The 26300-nt window shown below is 36.5% G+C and overlaps 1 protein-coding gene across 18 annotated transcripts in view; it reads right to left on the bottom strand.

The window, feature by feature from the left end:
- The window catches only part of ERC1 (ELKS/RAB6-interacting/CAST family member 1), a 302189-nt gene that overhangs the window by 205269 nt on the left and 70620 nt on the right, over window positions 1-26300 (bottom strand). For 13 of the 18 annotated variants that reach the window (XM_037388425.1, XM_037388439.1, XM_037388428.1 and 10 more), the window contains exons 4-8: window positions 14340-14414; window positions 12112-12267; window positions 10295-10378; window positions 7504-7671; window positions 38-205 (exon numbers count right to left, since the gene is read on the bottom strand). In XM_037388425.1, the coding sequence (XP_037244322.1) occupies window positions 38-205; window positions 7504-7671; window positions 10295-10378; window positions 12112-12267; window positions 14340-14414 (651 nt within the window). The remainder of the gene's footprint in view (window positions 1-37; window positions 206-7503; window positions 7672-10294; window positions 10379-12111; window positions 12268-14339; window positions 14415-26300) is intronic. The other 5 variants (XM_037388433.1, XM_037388444.1, XM_037388436.1 and 2 more) reach the window with 1 other exon arrangement.

Below are 26300 nucleotides of genomic sequence, written 5' to 3'. Positions count from 1 at the left end.
AAAGATGTGTATCTGACTTAGACCTTAACAATCTTACCTTCTTCTGAAGAACGTTAACTTTGCGTTCCTTCACCTCTAACATGTCCTTGAGGTCATGGATCTCTCCCGCTTGAGTCCCCTTCTCCTCTGCCATCTCCTGAATCTGCTTTGTCTTCTTATTTAGCATAGTCTCCTTCTCTTCCAGACGTAATCGTAACGCATCCACCTAGATTCAGACATGCAGAACAGGGTTTGGTTAGCACCTAAAAGTGAGAAATTTTAGAAAAGTTAAACTACACTTCCACAAGGGAGTGAGTGCTGACAAATTACAAACAGATTCAGAAAAATAACATCCCTTACTTTAAGACTGCAACATATATAAGCTTGTGAAAAAACAGTCATTTCAACTGGTAGGAGACTAAACAGCAAAAATAATCAAATGTTTTATTCTGAAATGGTATGAGACTAATGTTCCTTCTTGGAAAATCTCAATTCATACTTCTGACGTAACTCAGTCTTCTAAGACACAAGTCTGGATTTTTTTTCCTCAAAGAAGAAGCCACCAAACACAATGTGTTGTTGAGAAGTTCTCTCATACGTAGGGTAGGTGACCTCTTTATTTGGGACATTATGAATGTTCAGAGATTGAAACACTGACTCTTTAGTACCAGTCATTTTATATTCTAGGTTTTAATCAGAGTATTAGCTAGGCCTGGAGGTAATGAAAGCAGAGGTCTTCGTGGCCACTGCAGATCAAAACATGGACAGTTACCTTAGGATGTCTGAGAATATTTTGGCTTACATATCAACATAATAGTTTAAATACAACACGTATTTTCAGCAGAATGCATTTTTATATTAACGATAAAAATGGAACAAATGACTCAGTACAGGATATTGTGGATGCAATTTGGACACATAAACATACTTGGAGCTCCCATGGCATCAGTAAATTTAGAAACACACTCTGGGAATTCTACAGTATCCTCAAACTTCGAAACTACATGTTGAGAAGCTTTTGCTTTTCCTTCTGCATTTCTCTTACACAAATGAAACAGAGCTTACAAGACAAAAGAAATGGGAGAAGGAATCAGAGCTATCTGAATATAAATTTGATGAGAAGAATAAGGTCAACACAGAGCACAGACTAATCTCAAAGACCATTGTGGAATACGAAATCCAACACCACCAACCTGCTCAGATACCAAAAGAAACCCACTGACCCCTATCCACTCGGCATTCAGACAGAGCTCAAATCTGCCAGCATGGCTGCTAATCTTATTTGACAGTATCAGATGTGGTTCCTGTTAGCTGAATCCATTACAGGACATCAGTCACACAGAGTAAACAGGGTGATCAATGAATATCTTGGTCCTTCTGCACAGCATAGGCTAGCAGAGACATGAAGTGAAAAGATGATTTGGATGACTCCAGCTAGAGAAAGAATTTAGGTAGTCGCTATGCTTATGGAATTTTGAGCAACATTTAGTTTTAATGTGTTATTCTAATTCCACTTTATTTTGATTTACTAATGGAAAACTTGCCTCTAAGGCTCTACATTTACAGTATGCTACGCCCACAAAACCCTTTGCTGTTTTGTTTGATTCCTTTTACACAGAGCAATAAGCACTTGCCAGTGGGGAAAAGAACTGCCCCGCTCTCCCCATCAGCACTGTAGTCCCGCTGCCACCTCTACGTCTGGAGCCTTCTCACTTACACATACGTTATTAAAATCACATTCCTGACCTTTCACCCAGCAAGTGGGGCATGGAGTATATTCTGCAGTGATATTAGAGTACCAGGTACTACCCAAATATGATTTATAGTATTGCTAGCATTTGTAATGAAAAGTTTAGCAGGTGGATCAGGCTTTGTCTTCTTTTTAAAAACACACGGTTTTATAGATTGATTAGGTATGTTCTCTGGATATCTCTAATGTTAAAGCTACGAGTCACTTTTATTAATTCTTGCAGGGAAACTGAAAATCTCCCTCTCAAGAAAATCCATATACGCTCAACAGTTGTGTTGCAAAATACTTGAGACAGTCCAGATGCCTACAGCACAGTATTAAGTGAAAAGAGAACATCTGCAAACAGAAATTTATCCATGGAATGCTTTCCATTTTCTGATTGATTATTCTCTTTGAACTCTATATTAGCTTATGGTTTGGGGTAAATTGCATTCCTGGTTTTATTTGTGCGAGGTCCCTGCCTAGGAAACCACCGAAAACACTTTCAAGAGTATTTTCAAAGACTGGCAGGACACACAATCATCACCTTAGCACTATTCCTGGCAGAACACTGCACTTGTTTATTCATGTCAACTCAGTTTATGTATGGCATCCTCCCACAGTGACAAGAATTGAGGTCTGTGGGAGTTAGGTGATGCCAACTTCAACAAAGTCAGCTTAAGATTTGCTCTGCACATGGAAACGACTAGGCAAACAGCTCCTGAGGTGCTGACGCCCCTTCTGACTTCTGCATCTTGGATGGTGTTATCTTAACCCTGGGTTAACCTAACTGCTTTTCACAGTAATAGACTGCCATGTCTTTAATTATGCATGGCAAGTAAAATCTTACAGTACAGCTCAGGCAATTGCTAGTCTTTCGTATAACAGTGGACTTGGTAAGTTGACCTGCACCTACAATCCAGTTTCTCATGAAGCTTTAGCAAAATAAACATATTTGTTGCCACCTTCAACACAACAGCCTTGCTAGGTACAGGTACAACAGGTACCTCTCTTCAGCTGGGTACCATACGTAAGACTTAAATTTCTTCACTGTACAGTGTATGAAAAACTGTGTTGGGAAACGAAACATTGATCTGTCTTTACAGAATTTTTCCAGGTGCAACAAGTAAAATTCTATGACTCTGTTCCTAACTATGTATAGCCATACGCTAAGCACATAAAATTCCAAATTTCTAAGAAAAAACAGTAAATTAGTAGCTCCGGTGACTACCAGAATAAATACAATTAATGACATAATAATTCATTTCAATTTATTCTTAAACCTTTTTTACAATCTTGGATTCTGTAATTAGCCTTAGCTTTCAGAATATTCCCAATTTACAGCTTAGGGAAACCACTGAAATTTTCAAAAGTGAGCTTCAGAACCGACTCAGTAGTATGAGTCAATAGAACTCAGGTTGCACATGTGGTTTTCTCTTTTTTACCATCACCTCCACTGTACAGTAGCAATCAGAGTGTTATGACACTGGTGATTCCTACTCAGGTTTAGGAAGATGTTAGTGATGCCTAGAAAAAACAGTCTTCTACTCTTTTCCTGGGACTAAGTAATTCTTCCCATGTACCTGCCACCTGTTCAAACCATGGCTGAACCGCTGGTTTAGATCAGTGAACCAAGCCATACTCCATTCAGTTATATCAGAAGGTACAATTTCTCCTATGTTATAACCAAGCCCAAATTTCTCTGTAATGGCAAAATTCAAAATTTTTGTTCTCTGTTGGTATGACTACATTAATGGCAGCAAAAGGAACAGACAGAATATCAGTCTTGAAATACGTGTTTAGAGCTTTCTATGGTTTCTAAAAAAGAGCCATCTACTTTTTAAAGTATAAGTTGAAGTAATTCTGAAGCACTCCAAATTCAAAGATAATTGAGAAATGCACAGAGGAATATGTAATTTTTAATACATGCTTTTACATATTTTTTAATACATGCTTTTAACCTACTGTAGATATTGCTGTGTTAAGTCTCCAAGCACCTGAAATAAGTACATTTTTAAAAGGATCAGTTTTTGTGACGTTCTATTACTATCTTGAAATCGTATAAACACAAAAAAAGAGTTAGACTGGCTAGTCTGTAATTAAGACTTAAAAGCTATGTCTAGTAACTGATTTTGAATGCAGTGGTAGTTCACAAGACTTAATTCTCTATTTTTGACATTGACTTTTCTTATTAATTATGTTTGAGTTGACTCTTCACCTTCTTGTACAAATTGCATCAACATCCAATAGAGTCTGTAGAAGAGGGTGAATTCTTTCTGAACATACAGCTCCCACTTAACTGGACATCTTGGATTACAGGATTATGCCGCGGAGCAGAGGCACAGACATCTGGCTTTGTGCAGAGCCTGTCTGGTTCTTGCTAGGGTTATAAACTCCATGCAGGACAGATGTGATGCTTCCAGGGCCTGGTCAGGTCACGAATCAGTTCACCTTTAGCATGAGATATTAAATATCTAAACACGGTGAACTCTGTTCTGTGAGCTGAGCTTAACGTTTGCAGGTATCTCACCTGCAATAGGTCTTCACGCAGCTGGTGCTAACAAGTCTTGTTAGAGACACCCAGCTTCCCTTTGCACATTCCTCACTAAAGGTGATCTGCTCACTGTCTCTGATTTAGAAGAGTCTACTATAGGTTCAAAATGCCAGTACAAGCCCCATAAAGACAGGCCCTTAGAGAATTTTATGTTCTACTGAGACATTCAGAGCAAACAAAATACTTCCAGAGGACTGGATTAATTTTTCTACTGACTGTTAATCTGAATTTACCATATGGAACAGACCAATTACAGAATCATGTCAGCTTGGGCAGTATACAAAAATAAAGGGGAATGTTCTCACCAATTTAACCTCCCACCAAGGCCACATACCTTCTGGCACTGACCTAAGCCAAAGGGCTCATTGGGCAAAACACACACTTTATATGGATGAAGTCTTATTTCCAAAATAAATACTGATTTTTTTGTTTGTTTACAAAGAGATCGTACATTTTTAGATCTATTTTTAAAAGTTCCTCCACAAATTGAAAAGTTAACCACAATATCCTCTCCACCCAATAGCCCTCAAGATAAACACCCCACAAACAGCTCACTGTTCTTTGTAGTTCTAGTGTGGCAGGTGGCAAATCCATTTTTGAGCTATTATACCAACACCTTTTCCCCACCTACCTGCAGTTTTCTTTAACAGAAGACTAAAAGGCAGAGGCCTATGAAGTTATTCTCTTTTCTCTCAAAATGTTTATTTAAATATGACTAAAATATCAATTCCCTATGAAGATGTCTGCCAATATCTGACAGAAAATGCACCTCTCTTCCTCCTCACAACTCTCTCTAGGTGTCTCAAGAGAAGCTAGTTATGTTTTAACATTGACCAGTGCTGTCAACAAATGAGGCTGAGCAGCATCTCACATTCCTACCCTATTCCTAGTGAAAATTCTTGTATAGAAAGATACCTTTTCCTAAAAATACCCAAATACATTGCAGGATGCAATGACAAACATTTCCATGCTGTGTTTTATCAACATGTTTCCATCTTGTACTTGAGAGGATCACTTGTGACAACAGAAGAAAGGTGACTGTGTACGATGATTTCATTGTTGAGCTTTCTGTCAAGAACATCAGCAAGGATGAAAAAGATGTTGTTTCAAAAAGTATAGATATATTCTTGGAATTACATAAAAATTATCAGGAACATCAACAGATCATTGAAAATACTTACTCTGACACAATGGAATAGCCTGATAATCAACAACACTTTGTGTGTGTTAAATTCATACCAGACTTCTACTTCTTACTGTGGAGAACATGCTAGACTGTATTGAATCCATCAAATCTATCATAAAATCATCATTCTAAAACAGTATTTTAATATTTTAGCTCCACAGCAATGCCTTACTGAAAGACAGACAGAAAATCATCTTTCATAGTTACTGTAGTTGTTAATTTTCACTTAGAATATGTGGAAGCAAACTAAGCGAATGACCTAAAAGCATTAAGCAGAAAAAAACCTCTCTTCCCCAGCCATTCAGCCACTTTTTTTTTTTAGTAAAATAGTTTGCATGTTTCAGAGGAAGAATCCAATTTGGTTTTGTATTGTGGTGCTACATAAGAATCTCATTTGGAAGAACCCACTGAAGAACAAATATTCTCAATAATTATTTAGTATTATTACAAGTTAGAGAGTAGAATAATTTTCTGTATTAAAAAACTACTTTGACCTTCAGCTAAAATAAAATCAAAATGTTCTGAATAACTATCAAGAGTATCTATCAGTGGTATATAACCTAGTCTTTTTTGTTTTCAAATATTTTATTTAAATTCCATACATCTTATTTGAATAAATATGTTCACCTACCATAACAGCTGAAATTATAACCATCTACTGAAGTCTTTTAACTTGTGAATGAACTAAATTATTTCAAGAACTTCATCTCTCATGGGCAGACAAGTACCACTTTTTATTATTTAAAAGTCAGAAGAGAAATGTGTTTCTAGCTTTGTAGGTTTGTCACAATACTGCACAGTAATTTAATATATCTATATTCTTTTCAATCATCATAATGGATCAAAACCTGCAATTTACATTATAATATGCTTATTTACCCAATACCTACTTCAAATTATATTTTAAAATGCAAATATTTTTTAAAGTAAACATGTACAAATTATGGTACATTCTTGACTAGTGAAAAAGAATGAGCAGAATTAACAAGAGGTTTGTGATTGTAAACTAGCACACTTTCACAGCTATACAGACTAATGCAATTTCAACTTCTACATAAATCTGAGAATAATCAGAAAAGCCATCTTAGAACATCAAAAGATATTTACTACGTAACTTGATTTCTGCATGTGGACAAGGCCATGTGCACGTATAGATTCACTGAACATGGCTAAAGGAAAGCTACATGAGGGTAAAAAGTCCAAATAAATTCTCTTACACTCTTGTAATACAGAATCTTCCTACCAGTATTATCTACAAATTTTCTGCATGCCTATTTCAAGGCTCCTTTGGCTTTTTCCTGTTTTAGCTGTAACAACACAAATATTTTTTGAGGCATGATCGCCATCTTTTGGACTTCTACTAACACTACAGTTTTCCAAGCCAGGGGATTGAAATGATGTCTTCACGCATTTCATGCTTATTCTTCAAGAAAGCCCAGAAGCAATAAATTTATGCTATACTTATTATCCATTTGATGTTCAGATACACAGTTGTGTCTTACATAATATGGGAATTTATTAAGTATTTGTTATCAAAACACAGTTTTGAAAATATTCTTCCTTTATCTTGGAATATGCATCATAAAACATGAAAGCCCATGTTTCGGATGTAAACACAGGCTTACATGCAAGAGTTCCCGTACATGCTGACAGTAGCAGTGAAGCCTCAGCGAGCTGTACACTACTGGAACGTTCCTCCTTTCTCTGCTCTCTTTTAGCTACAAGGTCTTTGAAAATAAATCCCCCCAGCTCAGGCACTGCAACTTCCAATTGAGTTGTGCCTAGGAAAACTAGTATTAGTGACCACATGTTAGTGGAGCATGTTGTACAAGTGTGTCTTCATCCACAGGAATATGTGTGCACTTATACACACGTACTTGTCTTTACGATCAATCACGGGCCCTAGAGAATCAAACATAAACAAAGATACAACATGCTCAGAACAAGCAGTATGGCATGGCTATGGGACTGTATAACCTAAGCAAGAAGAAATTAAACAACACTTTTTATCTTTTTCTCTATGAAAGTCAGTCAGTACAGAATTGCCCATTTCACCTCTGTCTGCAGGATGGCAGCTCTTTGCTCTTTAGCTGTAAGAGACTCTTTGAGAACTTCAATATGCTGCTTGCTGTCAGAGAACTGATTTGTGAGGGTCTCCAGCTTTGTCTGCAAGGCCAGCAACTCAGTGTCTTTGCGTGACAGCTCCTGTTTCACCTGACCAATCTGAAAAAGAAAGAAAAGATAGGCAAAGGAAAAAATAATTTATACCTTCCTTACAAAAATAACTATAAATTCACATAACTAACAACAAAAAGTACGGTACTCTAAACTTATCCCATGGAATTGTGAAGTATTCAGTTATCTTGAATGGAAGGCCAGCAAAAATTTGTGTCATGAGCAAAAGATAAAGGAAAAAGAGGGGGGAGCAATAGCATCAATTTTTGAAGAGAAGTTCTTTTTAACAGTCAGTCTGTTCTTAATGATCTTTCAAAGGGCTGAACAAACCCAGTTCCTTAGCAGGGATAAATTAATGAAGATGAAGCAGAACTGTAATGAGAAAGTACCCTTACCCTGTAATACCAGAAAAGATGAGATACCTATGTGTCTCTCTCAGAAGCATGATGTTTGCTTTGAAATGTCAAACCAGCGCGTTTCTGTTCATCTCTCCGTCTAAGAATCCAGACTCTTGCTTACAGAGTATGTAGAGACACCTTTACTTTTCCCACTATTTACAAAACCACTATTTCAATCTTGTAAGAAATACCTTTTCATTTATAGAAGCTTCTTAAAGCAGATGCAAACACACATCAAAATGACATGAAAAGTCTTCGTGGACTGCACTTTGTTGAGAGCAATTTCTTAGGTTTAATGTAGTGAATTAAATCAGTATGGAAATGCCAATTTACTTTAACAAATGTAGGCTGGATTATAATTTAAAAAGACAAACAATAAGAAATGTTAAAAGGAAAGCATTGAAATGGGATGAAATCTCATTCTAAGTGCAGTCATCACCCAGGACAATTTTGATGCAAATCTGAAGGAAAAAAAAAGTATTGTAATTAAAGAGGACAGGGAAGTCCAAATGTAGACTTCTGTCTGAGTTTATAACAACCTTCTGGTTTGCCTCCAATACATGTCACAGAATAAAATGGTAATATTTTACTTTTACATATTATATAGCAAAGGTGGGCATCCCTCTAAACACTAAACAGTTTTCCCATTTTTAACTTGAACAATTTTGTCTCTGACACTTAAAAATAAAATATCTGTCAAAAGTATGTTGTCCGATGCTTCAAAACATCATAAACTACAAAAAATATCCAGGTCATACTCCATTTTTGGGAATGTGTCTTAATGTGAGATAAGCTGTGATTTATAATTTTTTAATTTTTTATTTTTTAAATCGAAAAAATGCACATACTAGTAGAAATAACTGAGAGGAAAAGCTTGGGTAAACGTGGTTTTATCTTGACAACATTGTTTCAATAATGGGCAATTAAAGAAAGGAAACTCTTTACTGAGGAGTATTAAAATAGCATCAAAAGATGTCAGCAAGCACTCCTGTGTTCCAGTGTGAAACAGCACACATGAGGAGATAAGGAAGAAGGGGAGCAGAAGGAGGACATGTATCTCAAAAAACCTCACACAAACTGATTTTTAAAATTGAATAATAGGAAGGAGTGTAAAAAGAATTTAATTTATAGAATTATTCAATACTTTATTGCTCACTTAATTCAAACATACTAGGTTGTGGTTTTTTCGTATTTTTACTAAAAGCAACTATGTCCACAGAATGATTTCATCACCTATTTAAATTGGATACAAAACAATTGATGTTAGCAGCACTATTACTGCTGTCAGCTACTGGTCAATACAACCAGTTGCACAATACTGCTAGGCACAGCAGAATTGCTGGGAAGAGATGAACTATTTACTGCTAGTACTGTTTTTCTGAGGTACCTAAACTAAAAAGCCGCCTTAAAAATTCCAGACAACAAAAACTTTTTCAACTAGTAGGCAGCCTGTATTATAGCAAAGCTTTCTGAAACCAGTTTGGTCTCTCTCTGAACAGATAAATTCTCTTTGGGGTCATGTCAGAAGTGATGTTTACCCTAAATACTTGTGTTTTGGTGAAATGCTCTCATCTAAACATCTAAAATGCATTTAATTACATTAAAATTCCCAAGTGGCACACTAAGATCCTTCTCTCTAGAAGTCCCCATTTCAGAGATTTAAACCCACACTGCTAATGTGCTAAAGCTCTTTCAGGAAGAATGCAGCACATACCATTCCAAGTTGCAAGAGAAGACAAGACAGCATTAAGTGCTCACATCTCTTTTCTCGGTGAGACACTATGATCACTCAGCAAACGTACTAATTTCATGGCAAAGGAATTCATGCTGCTAAAATTAAACAATCAGTTTTAAAAAGCATTCAGCATCCAGCTTTTGTTATTTTTTGTGAAACAATATAAGGAGGGTTCAGCACATGTTTTCAAATTATTTTTCTTCTGCTAGGGAAAGCAAATCTCTTTGAAAGTCTGGCCCCAAAATGGGTGCTGAACACTTTTGAAAATCTGCTTCAATAGAGAAGAGTAAGTTACTGTTAAAACAGCTCATACCATTAAAAAAACAGTAAAAAAAGAAATAAAGATTTTCCGTTCAAGAGGGATGTTATGGACACCAAAACCGTGTGAAGGGAAAGGCAGCTACAAGGCTGAGCAGACTGTTAGTACTACTGTTAAGTCATAAAGAAGGCAAGAAAAAAATCTACCCCGAAAGTCAGAGAGCTAGCAAGCCCCAGTGAATGGCCACTGCACACAAAAGATAAATCTTACTGCAGAGACCTCGGCCTGGAGACCAGCCACTCTTTTTTTCAGGTCCTCCCCTTGAGCCTCTTTGGCACTCAGCTCTTCCTTCAGTTGCTCTACCTGTCACGACATTGTTATGTTTTTAAATATTTATTATTTGTCAGCTTCTAGTTAGTCTGTCTCAATCCAAGTAACTAAAAGTGACAAAGAACTCAACAGAAGGATCAACACTGGTCACTCATTTCCTCTTCCATTCTTCGTTAAGTCTTCTCAAAAGTTTCATGTCTCTGTAATTTCACATAGGCTGCCAGACAAGAATTTGATTATGAAACAAAAATGTATACTTATGGTTATGTTTATGTATGTCAAATATGGGGCACTTCACCCAGTGGTTTTGAAACTGCAATTTATGAGGAAATTAGGACAGGAAAAGGGACATTTTCCAGTTCAAGAGAAATAAAGTTAATTGTCAAGATACAGCCACAGATGAATATACAATACAATACTGAAAAAATACTTGTTGTGCAATTACAAAACAAGGTAGGACAGCAAGATATGAAGACTGTAGATGGCTACAAGTTGTGAGTGAATTGTTATCAAAAAGGACCAAATTTTCTGCAGGAAAATAAACAAGCAGACATAGTAGATGGAAAAGATCCAGAAACTGAGTAGCTAAACAGATCTATAGGCCCACAGAGGGAGAGGAGAAGGGGAAATTGAAGAGCTGCTAACAAGGGAAGAAGGAAAGAAGGCAGAAAGAAGAAAGGATGGAAGGAAGAGGTGCTAAAATCGTCTCTCTGTTTCTAATTTGAAGAGGGTATCCTTCCATTCCTAGAAGCAACTCGTGGGATAAAGGGCAGAAGTATAAAAGGACAGGTGTGGTTATCTCGAGGCAAATCAGTGAGCTCGTGTGAGGAAAGTGGAAGTAACATATACTTATTACACATCTCTACTTAAGAGCAAGTAACACATCTCCAAGAAACTTTCTCCAGCATTCTTTCTTCGACAAATAATTTAAATCAGGACAAATACAGTAGGTTACAATTGCTCAGGACCTAGTAGAGTAATTTTCAACCTCTGTTCCAGGAATTTGTACACTGCTTGCAGAGAGTACAAAAAAGCTAAGAAAAGCAGGACTGCTCACAATATACTTAAATGTGCTGTACAAGGTGGCCTGATTTTTCATTACAAAATATTAGGGCCCACTAAAAGACTGAGAAACACTTCTTTGGGAGAGACAAAGAATGAATTGACTTTTGGCTGTAGCCAATTCTGTAGTTGGTGTCCATCTTTATACCTGAGGATCAACATGTCTCACTGCTGTATTTGCCCTGTGTTCCCAACAAATCTACTCTCGTTCTGATGCCACTACTGGAAGCAGAGTATAATTCAAAGCCACTATAGTGACAGTTCATGCTCTTTTCAGCCATTACATAATAAAAGGACCTACTAGTTATAGTACAATGGTTGCAAAAAGAAACACTCCTTTTTCAATAGACTACATTTGAAAAGACTCTAGACCAAATAAAACCTAAATTTATAATAGATTAGCAATGGTCTAAAGACAAACACAAAACCCTTTTGAAATAAAAGAAAGTCAGATGTGACAGTAAAATCTAAATTTGGGCCGTTGAACTTACTGAACCATTATTATAGTATTTTTAAATTTCAATTCAAAATCCTCTTAAATATTTTAAAGTTATTTTAGTGGTTTCATGTCAGAATACAAATAAATTGTTTCCCAGCACGTGAATGGGAACCCAGACTGTAACTCCTAACTGAATTATGAACATTTCTCTCATCTGTTCTCTAAGCTCAGTTTATCTTATCACTGTTATTTGATTTCTCAATACCTTATTTTTCATGAATTTGGAGTGACTACGATACACCTCCATTTGCTTCATTTCTTCTTCACGTTCCTCTGTGCTCAGAGCTCCATTTGACTTCAACATCTGAATCTCCTCTTCCAAATCCCGGAGGCCACGCTCCATGGAAGAAATTTTTGAATCCTGAAAATTATTAGAAGAGACAGATAAAGATACGCAGTTAGATGATTTTTTAACATACCATTGGAGCAAAAAAAAAAAAGGAAATAATTTCTTGGACGTGTCCCTCTCCTTGAAATTTACTCCTGAAGTTCCTACAGAAATCAGCCTACACCTCTTTACATAGCATCTGGCTGAGTGCCCAAGTACTCATTTTTCATTTTTTTTTATCCCTTTCAAGGAAAGCAAGAGTTTAGTACTGAAAGAAAACATGGCTAGGGGCGAGGGACACTGTGTATGGTGAAGAAATAAAGGAATATGAAAAAAGGTTGCCTTGTAATGCAAAGCCAGCACGAACCAGAGAAATTTAATTCTAACCAAATGGAAGCAGCAAAATTTGACTGCAAGAATGGCAAAAACATGAGTTTGTGCTACTACTAAATTGAGTGGGGTCAGAAATAGAGGACATAAAAAACACCACAAGCAAGGAAAAGATGCAACAATCTAGTTTTGAGTGGACAATCTAGTTTTGAGTGGATAAAGCAGTTGGGGATCCCTAAAGTCTTCTGGCTCACATATACAACATAAAAAACATTTCATGGTTAAAAAATACACAGCTCAAAAAATAAAAATGTCCATCTACTATTATCCTCATAGTTTTACAGGTTTTCAATCTGCTTGATTTACTGTTTCTTTAGAAGTCTTATGTGTTAGAAACAGCAAGAACAGATTCATACAGCACACAGAGCTTCATGCATCCAAATAAACACAGGTATTATTTATGAATTGTAACCTCTTAAAACAGTCTATTTTTTTATTTAATCTCTCAAAAATATTTCGTCTTTCCTGAAATACAGGTAGGATTCGAAACTATCCACTCTTTCATAGAGCAATTCTTCATAACTGTTTTTGGTCTGATAATCAACGCACAACTGAAAAAAAGCATGAAACATTTTCACATACAGGTTTTCATTCATAAGAAGATTTTTTTCTGAAGGCCCATTATGAAGATCTAGTTGGCTCTCCTGCTTAGTTTTTGATGCTTAAGTTAAAATCAGTAAAGTGGATTTTTGCCACGAAAACTTAAGAGAAGTAGTAAGGTGAAGTGGTATGTTGTAATTTACAACAGTATTCAGTTTCAGTGCTTACATCATTTCCCAGAAATACCGGTGTTTCTCTTTTGATAGTAAAGACAGCTTATTGTTACCAGATGGTCAATTAGTTTTCATTACTATGGACCACAAAGATGACTAATAAAAGCAAGACGGTAAATTAAAGGCTCCAGAGTAGAAAGATGGAGAATTTCTATGGAAAATATTGAGAAGGAATGGAAAGAGTTGGAATAGGAAAAAAGGAAAATAAAAGAGAAAGGCACAGACAAAGAAGTAGGGAGAAAGATATGAAAATGGAAGAGTATAGTTTGCAAAGACAATTTCCGTTTTTTCTAATTGTATTTGTCCAAACCCTATCTGATATACTTTATGGACCATACAATATGAAATATGATTGCATAAAGCTGTGTAAACCACACACTCCACTTTGTGGCTCCTGAGTTCTTGGCAAATTGCCATAGTTCCATTATATTACTTGAGTTAATGGTTTAAGAATTCAATCACAAATTCATCTAAAAAAGTTAGGTTTATGATGGCATACAGACATCTTTCTAGCTATATGACCTATTATTTAAGTGGGTTTTGAGTTTGCAAATTGTAATTTTGTTGACACACAGAATGCAAAACAGTATTTCAAATGCTGATACTGTAAAAAGAAAATAACCCACATCATCATAAAAACCTACTAATCCATCATTTCCATCCTTGTAATACAACAGACTCTAGGTTAACCAAAAGAAATCTGTATATACTGCTGCAGGTAGACAGAAGGCAGGTTTCTATTGTGTCATGAGGCAGCTCTGTCTCTTCACTGATCAATAATAACAAATAAAGCAAAATAGATAATAGAATAGCATAAAATAAATATACTTATTTTAAATTAGAAGACTGAACAGAAGCGTATGGCATTTGGTAGTCACCTTTCATATGAAAACCCATTTTCCAGAGAACAAACTCTACTGCTGCCTATATGCAATCATTTACCTTCATCTCAATAACAGTTTGCAGAGCCTTTGTCTTGGCTGTGTCAGGAGCATTTTCAAATCGACGATGGATCTCCTGTAGCAGCAGCAAAGAAAGCAAGAGTTAGCATAATGTCATTTTGTCCCATCTATCAAATAAACAAAGTTACTAGAAGCTTCCCTTTCCAACACAGCATAATTCAGTGCTGCCTTCTGATGTTACCCGTTTATACACTTTGTTTTATCATTTATCATATGAAAGAAAGGACAGGGAAAAGTTCATTTAACAGAATCACAGCCTCAGTTAAAAAGGCACATAAGAAACTGCATCTTGCACTACCTACTTACTCAAAATAAACCACTGAAATGACAGCTGAGTACACCAAAAAACCCTATCATCTGGCTGCTAAACTAATCTAAACCATTACTAGTTTCTCATGGAAGACATACAAATAATTTATTTGACTAGATGCTTACTGAAAACAATAATGATGTGGTTTATGTTTCAACAAGCTATAGGGTGCAGCTGTACCGATCACACTTCTTTTCCAACTTTTTTTACACCCCAGAGTAGCAATGTTTAACTATGCGTGATGAAAATCGTTCTCCACTGGGCCTCAAATAAAGCTGAAAGCACGTGACTGGATAGTACATTGCTCTAGAAGCTCACAGTATGCAGACAGGAGGACAAAAGTCTGTGTGATATTTCTGTTGATGTGCATTCATGGAACTAGCATTCTTCAGACTGCTCACTAAGGAATAAAATGTTAGAATGCTGAAACAACTTGTTCTACCATATAACGTAGTTACGGGTTTCAAACCAACAAGTAGGAATACAGGAGAAACAATATAGTATCTACTCTGCTTTTTCATTATTTGTCTTACAATAATATTGGCCTTACACCACACACTAATGTTAAATGTAGGAATGTGAATACTGTTAGAATGTTAATATTATATGACATAAAAATACTTTGGTGCCCATAGAGTACGAACTGTGCTACCAGCTGACCTAACAACAAATAGCATATGTGCACACACAGTGTAGCCATGGCTCCCCTGAAACACCTAAAAGACAAATCAAAAAATCTATCCACAAACTCATACTTTCAACAGACATGGTGAAGACATAACATTTTGTATGGTAGCCATACATGCAACTTGCTCCATATGATTATTTGAATGAGAATGGTAGAGTTGTATAGTGCTTTTCAAAATACTGGAAACACTACTTATCTTGTAAGACTGTTAAGTGCTCTTACATAGCTGTGAAGTGAGCAAGATAGAAATGCGTAGTGATATGACAAGGGCCACAAGAAGAATTCTGCATATATTTGGCACAAGGCCATTTGCTTAAGTTGATGCCTATGAATGGTAGTAACCAGAAAACCCAGTAGAAGGTTCGTCTGTCTTTAAATACTACAGTTGTGTATTTCCCGAGAAGCTTTTTTTACATGTATGTTTGCAGAGTAGGGTGGTATTTTCTGGAGGAGAAAACAAAAAACCTCACCCGCCAACACTGAAAAAAAAACCAAACACAAAACCCAGAAAACCCCTTTAAATATATTTGCTTCTGTCATAGACAACAGGTAACTTTAGAGCTTCTGGTCATTTCTGGTCATGTATCACTGACACCACATAGACCAGAGTGGAACAATACCATTATTATTCTTCTACTTACCTGTACCTATATTCACATAATGGATTTACTCAAATCTAAGCAGCCTGACCAGACATTTATTTTGGCCCTAAGATGTCATCTATCTGCCTGTAATGTACATGCCCAAAGAAAGGGCAGCATGCATACTTCTCTGCTATTTTTGTCAACAGACATCTGAATCACACCATAATCAGTAATTTCTCATCCCCAGCCTTCCACACTGTTGGTCTCCAGCACTCTTCCACTTTTCCAGCTGCCTGCAGGGTTAGGAGCATGCTTCTTTTTTCTCTACAGGTATGGCTTCTACCTATTCAAGAGGTTTTATCAGTGAGGCAGCCACTTTACCTTGAATATGCTGGTATTAAATCTAAGGAGGGGAACATACTACACTAAGATGCTCTTTCCAGGGTGTTGTTGATAGGGCCCTCTAAAGACTGCAGGCATTATCTCTATGATCATCTCCTTAGAAGGGCCGTAAGCTTTTTCAAAGCAGTCAGCCCAACCAACTGAACCTGTATCTACTACCATTTCCTATGCCCACCCTCAGAAGAAGAAAAAAGAAGCTGTCAGCACACAGGACATCATCAGCACAAACTGGACCAACACCCTCATGTCACTTTTATTACCTACTCCATCCTCGGCATTTTTCTTGAGCCACATCAATTAAACTATTTTTCCAGTCTGTCTCCACTGCTTACTATTCCAGTTGCCACCTCTTCAGAGGTAGTATTTCAGAGATTCATTTGGTTATGCTGCCATACAAAATGTTAGAAAAGAAGCTCAGCATGAGGTTGAATTTGCTTTAAAAATGTCATTTCAACTAAGCATAGGACAGACTGCCATATAAGAAACTCAGAACTTATCTTACTACCCCCAATCAAGGATCAGAGACAAAAATCATAGTGCTTCATAGTCTTAATAAGAATAAGCTGTGACGAGCTTCTAACACTCAAGAACAGCATAAGCATTTAGAAATATGAAGGGAAGCAGATCCAACACCTCCACCTGTTTCTCAGTGCTCTTACCAGTACCTGTCATGGAAAACATGACTCTTTTTCAGTATCCTTGGTCTTCCTCCACAGGGAATGATCTCAGCTGCCCTCTTTAAGGTAGCTGTGGTATATTTTTCCCCTGTTTCCATCTCAGCCAGTTCTAATGTGCTGATTCAAGAACTGCACCTTAATTCCAAGATATTGTGGCTGTCAGTCCTTCTCATGAGCTCTGGACAGCAATGAGTTTCTGTCTTGCCACTGGCACAATGTTGTTACAGGCACCTTTTCAATATCTTAGTATGTATGACATTCTAGCTAGACTGGAGCCTTCAGAAATTTCCCAAGGAGGCTTTTGTACAACTCCAGCGGTAGGAGTGGCTTCCTTCTGAAAAATCTCCATATCTGAAGTTTGCAGAGTGGACTCTGGGAACTCCATTCATAGATTCACCGAGCAGCATATTGGTGGAGAGGCATCCAGGTACTTCACTGTTCTGGAACAGCAAGCCTGTATCTATTTGGCTGAAGTGAACCGCACTCCTTGTAGAAATACGCAAACATCTGAATAAGAAAGAAACATAACTTCTGACTATCCCTCTGGAGAGGCTCATATGCGCACCACATCCTCCAGTCCCTTCTCATTATTCTCATGTCTTTCCTGCAATTCCCAGGCTGAGAGGAACAGAGATGTTAAGGCACATACCATCCTTTTCGTAAATTCACACGGCACATTATGTGAGGTGGTATTTGAGAACGTTTATTGTACCACACATCATATACTGCTGTAATACCAAATTATTCTGTAATCTCTGCTTGGCTACAACAGCACCTACCAAGAATATACATATAAACAACAGAACTCCAATAATGTCATTTAACTCCTCTAAGAGCAAGCTAGGAAAAACAGTCCATAGTTAAAGGAAAGATGCCCCAATCACATGTTGGTGGCACGTTCAAATTCACATCCACTTATAAAAAGCTTATATGGTATAGGAAGAAAAGAGAGTTTGAATCCCCCAAAATTTCAGGATTAAAATAAAAAGTTGCTTCTCAAAACTTCAAAAGTCAGGGAAAAAAGGAATAATTCTGAAGATTAAATTTTGAGCTTAAAAAGGTAAAGAAAGATCCAAGAGTGAAAAGTATCCTATTCTGAATTGCACGAGCTTTCACTAAATACAGAAAGTTGTATCTCCAGCTGTTCCTATCACATCAATTATACAACCATCCAAGGACTATTATTGTAGAATAAAATGAAACAGAGCTTAATAATAGAAAAGAAATTAAAACAAAATCTTGTAAAATTCTAGAAACCGAGAAAACAAAAGATAAAAGGTAAAAAAATAATAGGCCGAAAGCCTATTTTAAACGATTTACTATTTTTATTTTAGTAGTGCAATTACATACTAGATAATTTCCACTTGTGCAGAGATGTGGTCTCTGACCTGAGAACATAAAAGCAACTACTACTATAGAAATGGAATATATGGAATACACAGTAAGAGAACAGCATGTCACTAAAAGAGATGCTGACACACCAGTGTCTGCTATTTACATTGCACAGCGTTTCCACATATGGAAAATTCTTCTAAGCTTTTCTCTTTAGAAATGCCTGTACCTCCACAGTCTGAATTGATGCTTTGCACTTCAGCAAAGGAAATGTCCTACTGCTACCATCTTAAGTAATTTCCCTGTGATTCGGATGACATAACCTGCTGAAAACCACCTCCCACCTCTTGACTGCATAGTAAGGACTTAATTTTGGCAACATGCCTACTATTCTGAAAAGCCTAAAAGCAGGGCTACAGGCAGACTGAACCTCCCTAGAACACAGATTTAAGTGTGGCTGCTGAAGGAAGACACTGAGTAGATATCCTTCTTAATTGTGAAATACAGGTTACATACTTACCTTTCAGTGGCAGAATGGAGAAATGCTAATATATCATATCTCTGATGCATTCAGATTCTATTATGGACACACCCCACACAGATGAATGAAAATTAATATTTTTATCTTCAGAACAGGACTTTGCACAATAATTAAAAGCATAGGACCACACACACATATCAGGATCAGAAAGATACAAAACTTAATCCTTCAATCCTTGCAAGTTATCCATTCTGATAAAGTAATAAAGCATTACTCCATTGTTCTGCTTTCACACATAAAGAACTTAAAACATGTAACTGATACTGTTCCTTAATGGATTAGTAAACTTCAACTTCTGCTTAACTTTGAATGCAACTTAATATAACAAGGGGTGGCTCTTATATATATGCTTTATATTTTTAGGGTTTTTATACATTCAATGAATCCTTTATTTTAAAAAAGACAACAGAAAGGTTAAAAAAAAGCTAGTAGCTCTCAAATTATGTGCAACATGCATGCTTTTCATTGATAATTATTATTACTATTAAAAATATGCAACATATTTCTTTTTCAGTTTAACCAGTGGGAATGTCTAGCTACAAGGTATCTTGACAACATTCCCAAGAATATTGAAGAATGCTCAATTATACAATTTCTGTTCCAAGTTTCATGTTTAGTACCCCATTACTACAAGCTACTAGAGTTTTTACAATTACTTGACATAAACAAGAAAATCTTTAGGTGGAGGGTCACTTTATTACCTGCTTGGTGCTAGAGCTACCAGTACAGGTAGACCATGTCCACTTTGTGTGTCTACAACTTAGAAATGATATCGATATATTGACCAGAGTTCAAATAATGACTGCAGGAGCATAATTTGTCTTCAGGGGGAAAAAAATCAAAACAGAAGTTATAGTGCAAATTGATCACAACTTTAAAGTACCTTCACTGGCAACACAAATTCAGTACATATTGTTCTGTCTTAAAACCACTGGGATTCAATAACTAGAAACTGATGGCTAGAAATAGTCAGAAGTTTTAAACAGTGTGGCCATTTAACCAAAGTTGGGGTTGGTACTTCATCACTACCAATTTTTAGTTAATAATAGCTATCTTCCTTTAAAAAAAAATAAGAAAATCCACTTCAAAAAAGATATAAAATCAAGGTGCGCATCATAATACATCTACCAAATAGGTCTGCAAAGTACTACAGTACCCCTATGAGAAACAATACTGTAATTTTTCTGGTCAGCATAATGACATAGAACTGCTGATCAAATGTACTGAGAACATCGGATATGTAAATAGCTGTGATAAAGTGATTTTAATGCACCATAAGGAATGACAGATTCTGCGGGGTTTTTTCTTGACAAGAAATGCCAAAATAATTGAAAATTCGAGAACATAGTTTAGAATTGAAGGAGTCCTCAACACTGAGCAATATTGGCACTATTTCTCAAAAATACTAAGAAATCATACACATGTACATAAAAATGAAGGGATTTAATCAGAACCTCTTCTTCCTTCAGAACCTGGCCATATCATGCACTGTTATTCCTTCAGTTACTCCTGCCTCTGATTTTGCATAGGATTTGGTAGAAATGTGAACGTGCACTTTTATGCAATGATGTTCTTATAGCGGAGTAGGCTTAAAAATACAGCAACTTATCTCTCAGTAGCACAAGATAAGCACTTTCCAAAGCAAAAAAGGACATGCCTTCCATTTCCTGCAGAACCTACAAAATCAGGCAGCAGGTACCACACAGAGAATAAGAAAAATATGCTCTCTCATACATTCCTTTTTTAAAAATTTGACAAAAAATATGATGTGGAATTAAAAAACACAGCTGTAATTCTGACTTTTTTTAATCTTAACTGGCCTACTCATGTCTTTATACAATCAAATATGATGTTCTGTGCAGGATCCTTGCATCATTCAGTGGACTGGACAGTTTTAATTAAATAAGAAATAATTGGTTTTATTCTCCAACAGGTAGTCCAGGCCTAAGTGAATGTTACACATTTTGTACTTAAAGTTTAGATGGCTTTTCTGTCAACCTTTCACGTCTAAACCTTTGAAAAATTTTAGCAACCTAGTTCCAATTAATTACAATGAAACACAAATGTTATACCCAAAGGAAAATTTCACGAACACTGATCAGTTCATTATTAACTATCATTGTTAATTTTAGAAATTATTTTATAGATCTGTAAGATCAAATAGATCTATAATTGTGTAGAAGGACAAATCAGTACCTAACCTGATTTTCTTCTACTATGAAGTAACTGGTGGTGTGGGTAAATGGTGAGAAATGGGTGTTGCATGTCTTGACTTAATGCCTTCAACACAGCCTTCAAAACATCCCTGTAGCCAAATTGGTGATGTATAGACTGGAGAAGTAGTTAACAAGGTGGCTGGAAAATCAGCTGGATTGTCAGGCTCAAAGCCTGGTGATTAGCAGTATGAAGCCCAATGGGTAGCTGCTTACTATTGACAACCCTCAGGGGGTGATACTGTGGCCAATACTGTTCAGTGCCTTTATTAATAATCTAAACAATGGGATAGACAGCCTTTTCAGCAAGTTTGCAGATTATATGAAATCTGGATAAAACAAGAATTGGGAGTAAGCAGTGTGCCCTTGCTGTAAAAATAAAAACAAACCAAAAAACCAACAAAACCAAAACCAAGGCCAACTACATCCTGGGCTGTATTAGCAAAAGTACACAACCAGGAGATGGGAAGCAGTTATTTCTCTCTATGCAGCTCTTGCAAGACCACTGCTGGAGTACTGTGCCAAATTTTTGGCTCCCGCAGTACAATGAAGACATTGAAAAGCTGAAGAGAGTCCGACAGACAGCCACCAAGGTGGTTGGGACTGGAACACACGATGTAAGAGGAGAGGATGAGAGAACTGGGTTTGTTCAGCTGAAGAGAAAAGAAGGCTTGGGGGGAATCTCGAAGCTCTCTAGAATTATCTAATTGGAAGCCATCAAGATGATGATGGAAACAAAAATATTTTCAGAAGCGCACAGGAGAAGGATATAGGCAACAGGCAAAAGTTGCAGCGCAGAAAATTCTGACTTGTTAATAAATAAAATATTTTACCAGATGAGCAACCAAACACTGGTTGCCCAGAGTGGTTGTGGAATCCCTGTGACTTGAAATTGCTGATTTGAGAAGGAAGTTGCATGAAATTACCTCTGGAAGAGCCCTTCAACCTGCATGACTCATTTATGAAAACATCATTACTAACTGGGACCAGAAGAGACTGGATAGTATTTTAATTGTTTAGTTCCAGGATTTTTATGAGTATTTTTCAGAAAGTGCTCAATACCAGTAATTTTAGCTACTATTTCTGCAACACAAAAAAAAACCAAACTGAAAAGAGAATGTGTAATAAGAGTCCTGTGTAATTTGTCTCATTACTATTAGAGTTTTGCTACTAAAAAGATACAGTTATTCAAATTTGGAACCAATAATCATGGTATTTTTTTTTTCAGAAATTATTTCTGTATTTTTCCATTTGTCATTTCCAGCATTTGCAAACACAATCAACATATTTCCCTAAAAAATAAATTGATTGTATTAATAAAGAGCTTAACTTTGAAAGATGTACTGAAAATTGCACACACATCGATAATGGAGAGAGCCGGTTGCTTTGAAGCTCAGTTACCTTGGTAAAGAAACTGATCTCTCTGTTTTGCAATTTTATGAATACATTCAGACAGTGATTTCTAAATCTGATGAAAACCTCAGATATTAGGACACTTAAGTTTGTCAACAAAAGCCTCATCTAAAGTGAAAATTAAAACTCAGCTTCCAGTTCATCTCAGTATTCCAATCAGCAAGAAACAAAAGCAAAATCCCTCAAAACTTCAGCATTACAGTAAAAGCAAGATAAATATGAGACCAATTCCAATCATCCTATTACTTTCAAGTAGCAAGCCATTGTGTTGAAAACTGACTACAGAAGCGTGAATTCAAAAGCTAAAGAAAAGTCAATTAAATATTAAAATCTTAATCATGTAGAACTTTATTCACATATGTACTATTAGTTCCTCATTTTTCCTTTCTTCCCTCTTATTTAAAGTGAAAATGCATATTTTTTTCCACTTAAATTAGCTTCCAACTTGTTAATGGCATTTTCAATTATTTTTTCTCTTCCACTGCAAAGTTCCACACTTGCGGAAACAAAAGTCCACAAATTTCATTTCTACTGAAGAAAAAGTGCAGGATAATATTAACATCTCCAAGGAAAAGTATACCTACGCTGTAATTTGTAACAAAGCAAACCATGTAATACATATTGACAAAGAAAATCATCTAATATAACAAAACCCCACCTAGAGGGGGATGGAGGTGCTAAAATGAACTAGTTAGGATTTTTCCCTTGTATGAATAAAAAGAAAGAAAAAAATGTCTCTGAAGACAAAAAAGCTCATTCATATAGAAAAAAAAAATTCAAAGTAAGTTAAAAATACTAAATCTCTATAGTTTTTGCCCCCATGCGAAAAAAAGCATAAGAATAAACCCACTGAAATTTTTTTCAGTTTGATGAGATCATAACTACAATAAAGAAAAAACACCCTGACAGATGACTGCAGTTCTGCTTTTTCCCGTTTACTTACTTCCTATGACCTATTAAATGGCCATATAAAAATCAGAATTTTTTTATACTAGAATCAGGTGGTGTTGATGATTTCTTTGTAGTCTGGAAATACGTGGAACAAGTATGTTATTTTACACACTGATTTTTCAACTTGCTAAGAACTATCAAGCTACACACCTCTGAACTGTGGAAAGATTAAAATAATTTTATATATGTTTACATATTTTCAACTGTCATTCTTTTCATAAAGTCACATATAAGACATTCCAAACTACAATGGTACCAAAAAAAGCAAAATGTATAAAGAATAAATTATGCATACTCTCAAGTTGCACTAGCCCATTTTTTCAAATTTTGATCTACAAAAGCTCTATGTGTTTCAGAAGTACTCGTAGACCAAACAAGTGATTCTAAGAAAGACATAATGATTTAAAATACCTTGATTGAAATCACTTCTCCCTGCTATCCTCTTCTAAAAGGTTAAAAGAATGAAGCAGCAATAGAAAAAGCAGAAACTTAATTTAACTCATCAGAAAGATCTTCCCTCATATGACAGTAGTAAGACTTCCAGTTATTGAATGTGTCTACTCCAGCAAACAAAAAATTCTCTCTGCAAGCGTGTTTTATTTACGTTGCAAAGTCTTGGAACAGGAAAAAGAAAGTGTTCTTTGAGATAACTCTAATTGCTCCAATTAAAATTTCTAAACCCTTCTCTGAGCCTGGAGCAGAAAAGGGTAAGAACTTTAACAAATGCCTGGAAAAAGAACTTCTTTGCAAAACTTGTCACAGTTAATTAAAAACTGGTCAGATAAGGCAAACAGCCTTTCTCTTCATTTATTTCAGCAGTGCTTCAATGGTATCTTTAGATGGCACATCCATCCTTTCTCACTCATCTCTCAGCTCCTTGCTGCTGCTGTTTGGCCATCACATCAAGTTTGATAATCTAAAGCGAAGTCAAGTATACATATGTTATAGCCTAGTGCGCCTGCTCGCTGCTCTGACAGGCACCTGCCCTAAGTGGAGGCATAATGAAGATGCTCACAGAAATTTAGTGTTACTTCCTAGAATAAAGTGAGCACTGTTAAGAGTCAAATAGCTACAAACAGGGATCAGCTCTTGTAATATCAGCTCTTGTAATAAGGCCATGCTAGATAGCTGTAAGACAGTTCACAAACAGGACTTTGTGGGGTCGCCGTTTCAGCAAACACTGAAGATGAAAAGAAATGATAGCTTTTTCTGCCATAGCCTCTTTCCTTAAGTTCACTGTCAATGAGTGCCCTTATGAATGACCCATTTCAGTGACTGCTTTACATACAAAGCTACCCTTTATTTGTTAAGTGCCCTAACTCCTTAATTCACTTGTGCACTCAGTTGTATTAAAAATTGACCTTGTCTGAATGGGCCCGATTATTATTTAAAAAAAAAAAATCAAAACTGTCATTTACTACCAAACACAGGTTTTGCGACACAAGTTACAAAGCTATCATTGGTTCCTTCGTTGTGCCACACCACTGTAACATGCAAACATTGAATCTAGAACTGACACCTGAAGAAACCTTCCAGATCAAAGAGCCTTCCCCCTGTTTCTGAATAAAAGGCTGTAGTCGGCCATCTGTCCCAGACCCGGGTTCACCGTTCAGGGAATAACTGTCCCGATTTTACCTATCAAATCAAATGGCTGTTTCATTCTTTATGATTAACTATGTTGACATTCTGTTACACCGATATTTCAATGAACACCTCACACCACCTTCAGTACCGGCTTAGCCTCGAAGTTTGAGATAATTGCTCCCTTTTCTCACGAGAATGCTACAGCTACAAGATCACAGTTTAACTTAGAGCTGGTTTTGACCTGCTGCCGAAGGTACTGACAACAGTTACAGCCGATCACAAACCACTTGCAGGACTTATGTAATCCTTCATTACAAATATGTGGTAAAACTGTTACAAAGGAAGAACAACTGGCACTGTGCATGACTTCTGCTGCATCTTTTCAGGAAAAGGCAATAGCTGGGGCCATGTATATTACCAGGACTCTCAATTTATGTTATACAAGGCAAGATGGGATTGATGGCTTCATAGGTGTATTCGGTAGATACCAGTAAGTACACTGGCCAATGAAAAGAAGGGAATACATTTGGGATCCTCCTTAGTTCTTATGATTTGAGACACCAAAGGATATCCCTACCTGAGCAAGAGAAAGCAGCGATATGCCAGTATATCTTGGAGACTACGATTAGTATATGCCATAGAGTGCTGTGAACAAAGGTGTATTTGGTTTGCAGAGTATGCATGTCCAGTAGCAACCCAGACATAAACAGGTCATCAGATTAACTACTGTTGTAAAGTCTGTGCTGATAGCACTTGTGAAGGAGTAAGAAAGTGGGACAACACTGCCAAAGTTGTTTGGCGAATATCTGACCATAACAGACGATGAGCAACTTCTTTTTGTTCCCCCTGGGTAGAGCCAATACAGAAAGCTTTGGTTTTATCCTTTCTTCTAGGCAGATGAGAAAGCTGGACTAAAATCTTTATCCAAAAACTTTCAAGAAGTTACCTCTTTACTGATTGTGATGCCAGAGGTGTATGATTTTAGTTTTCTTCAGATGTTTATTCCTGAAGACAGACAGTAATGAACAAACCAAAGAGAAAGGTTTAACCAAGTTTGTGTAATGATGTTGGACTGTCCTTATGAATCATAGTTTGTCCGTAGTACTCCAAGTGTCTAGAACACCAGATATGGACACATTCACATGATATTCTGCCATAAGTTGCACTGATATTTGGTCTAGTACTCTGTGTAGCTGAGAAAAATTTATTTCTATTCAGTGCATCTAGCATTTGGGGGGATGGGGGG

Source organism: Falco rusticolus, chromosome 5 (assembly GCF_015220075.1).
Source record: "Falco rusticolus isolate bFalRus1 chromosome 5, bFalRus1.pri, whole genome shotgun sequence".
Classification (NCBI taxonomy): Eukaryota; Metazoa; Chordata; class Aves; order Falconiformes; family Falconidae; genus Falco; species Falco rusticolus.
The sequence above is the reverse complement of the archived record's forward strand: the minus strand, read 5'-3'. Positions and strand labels throughout refer to the sequence as shown.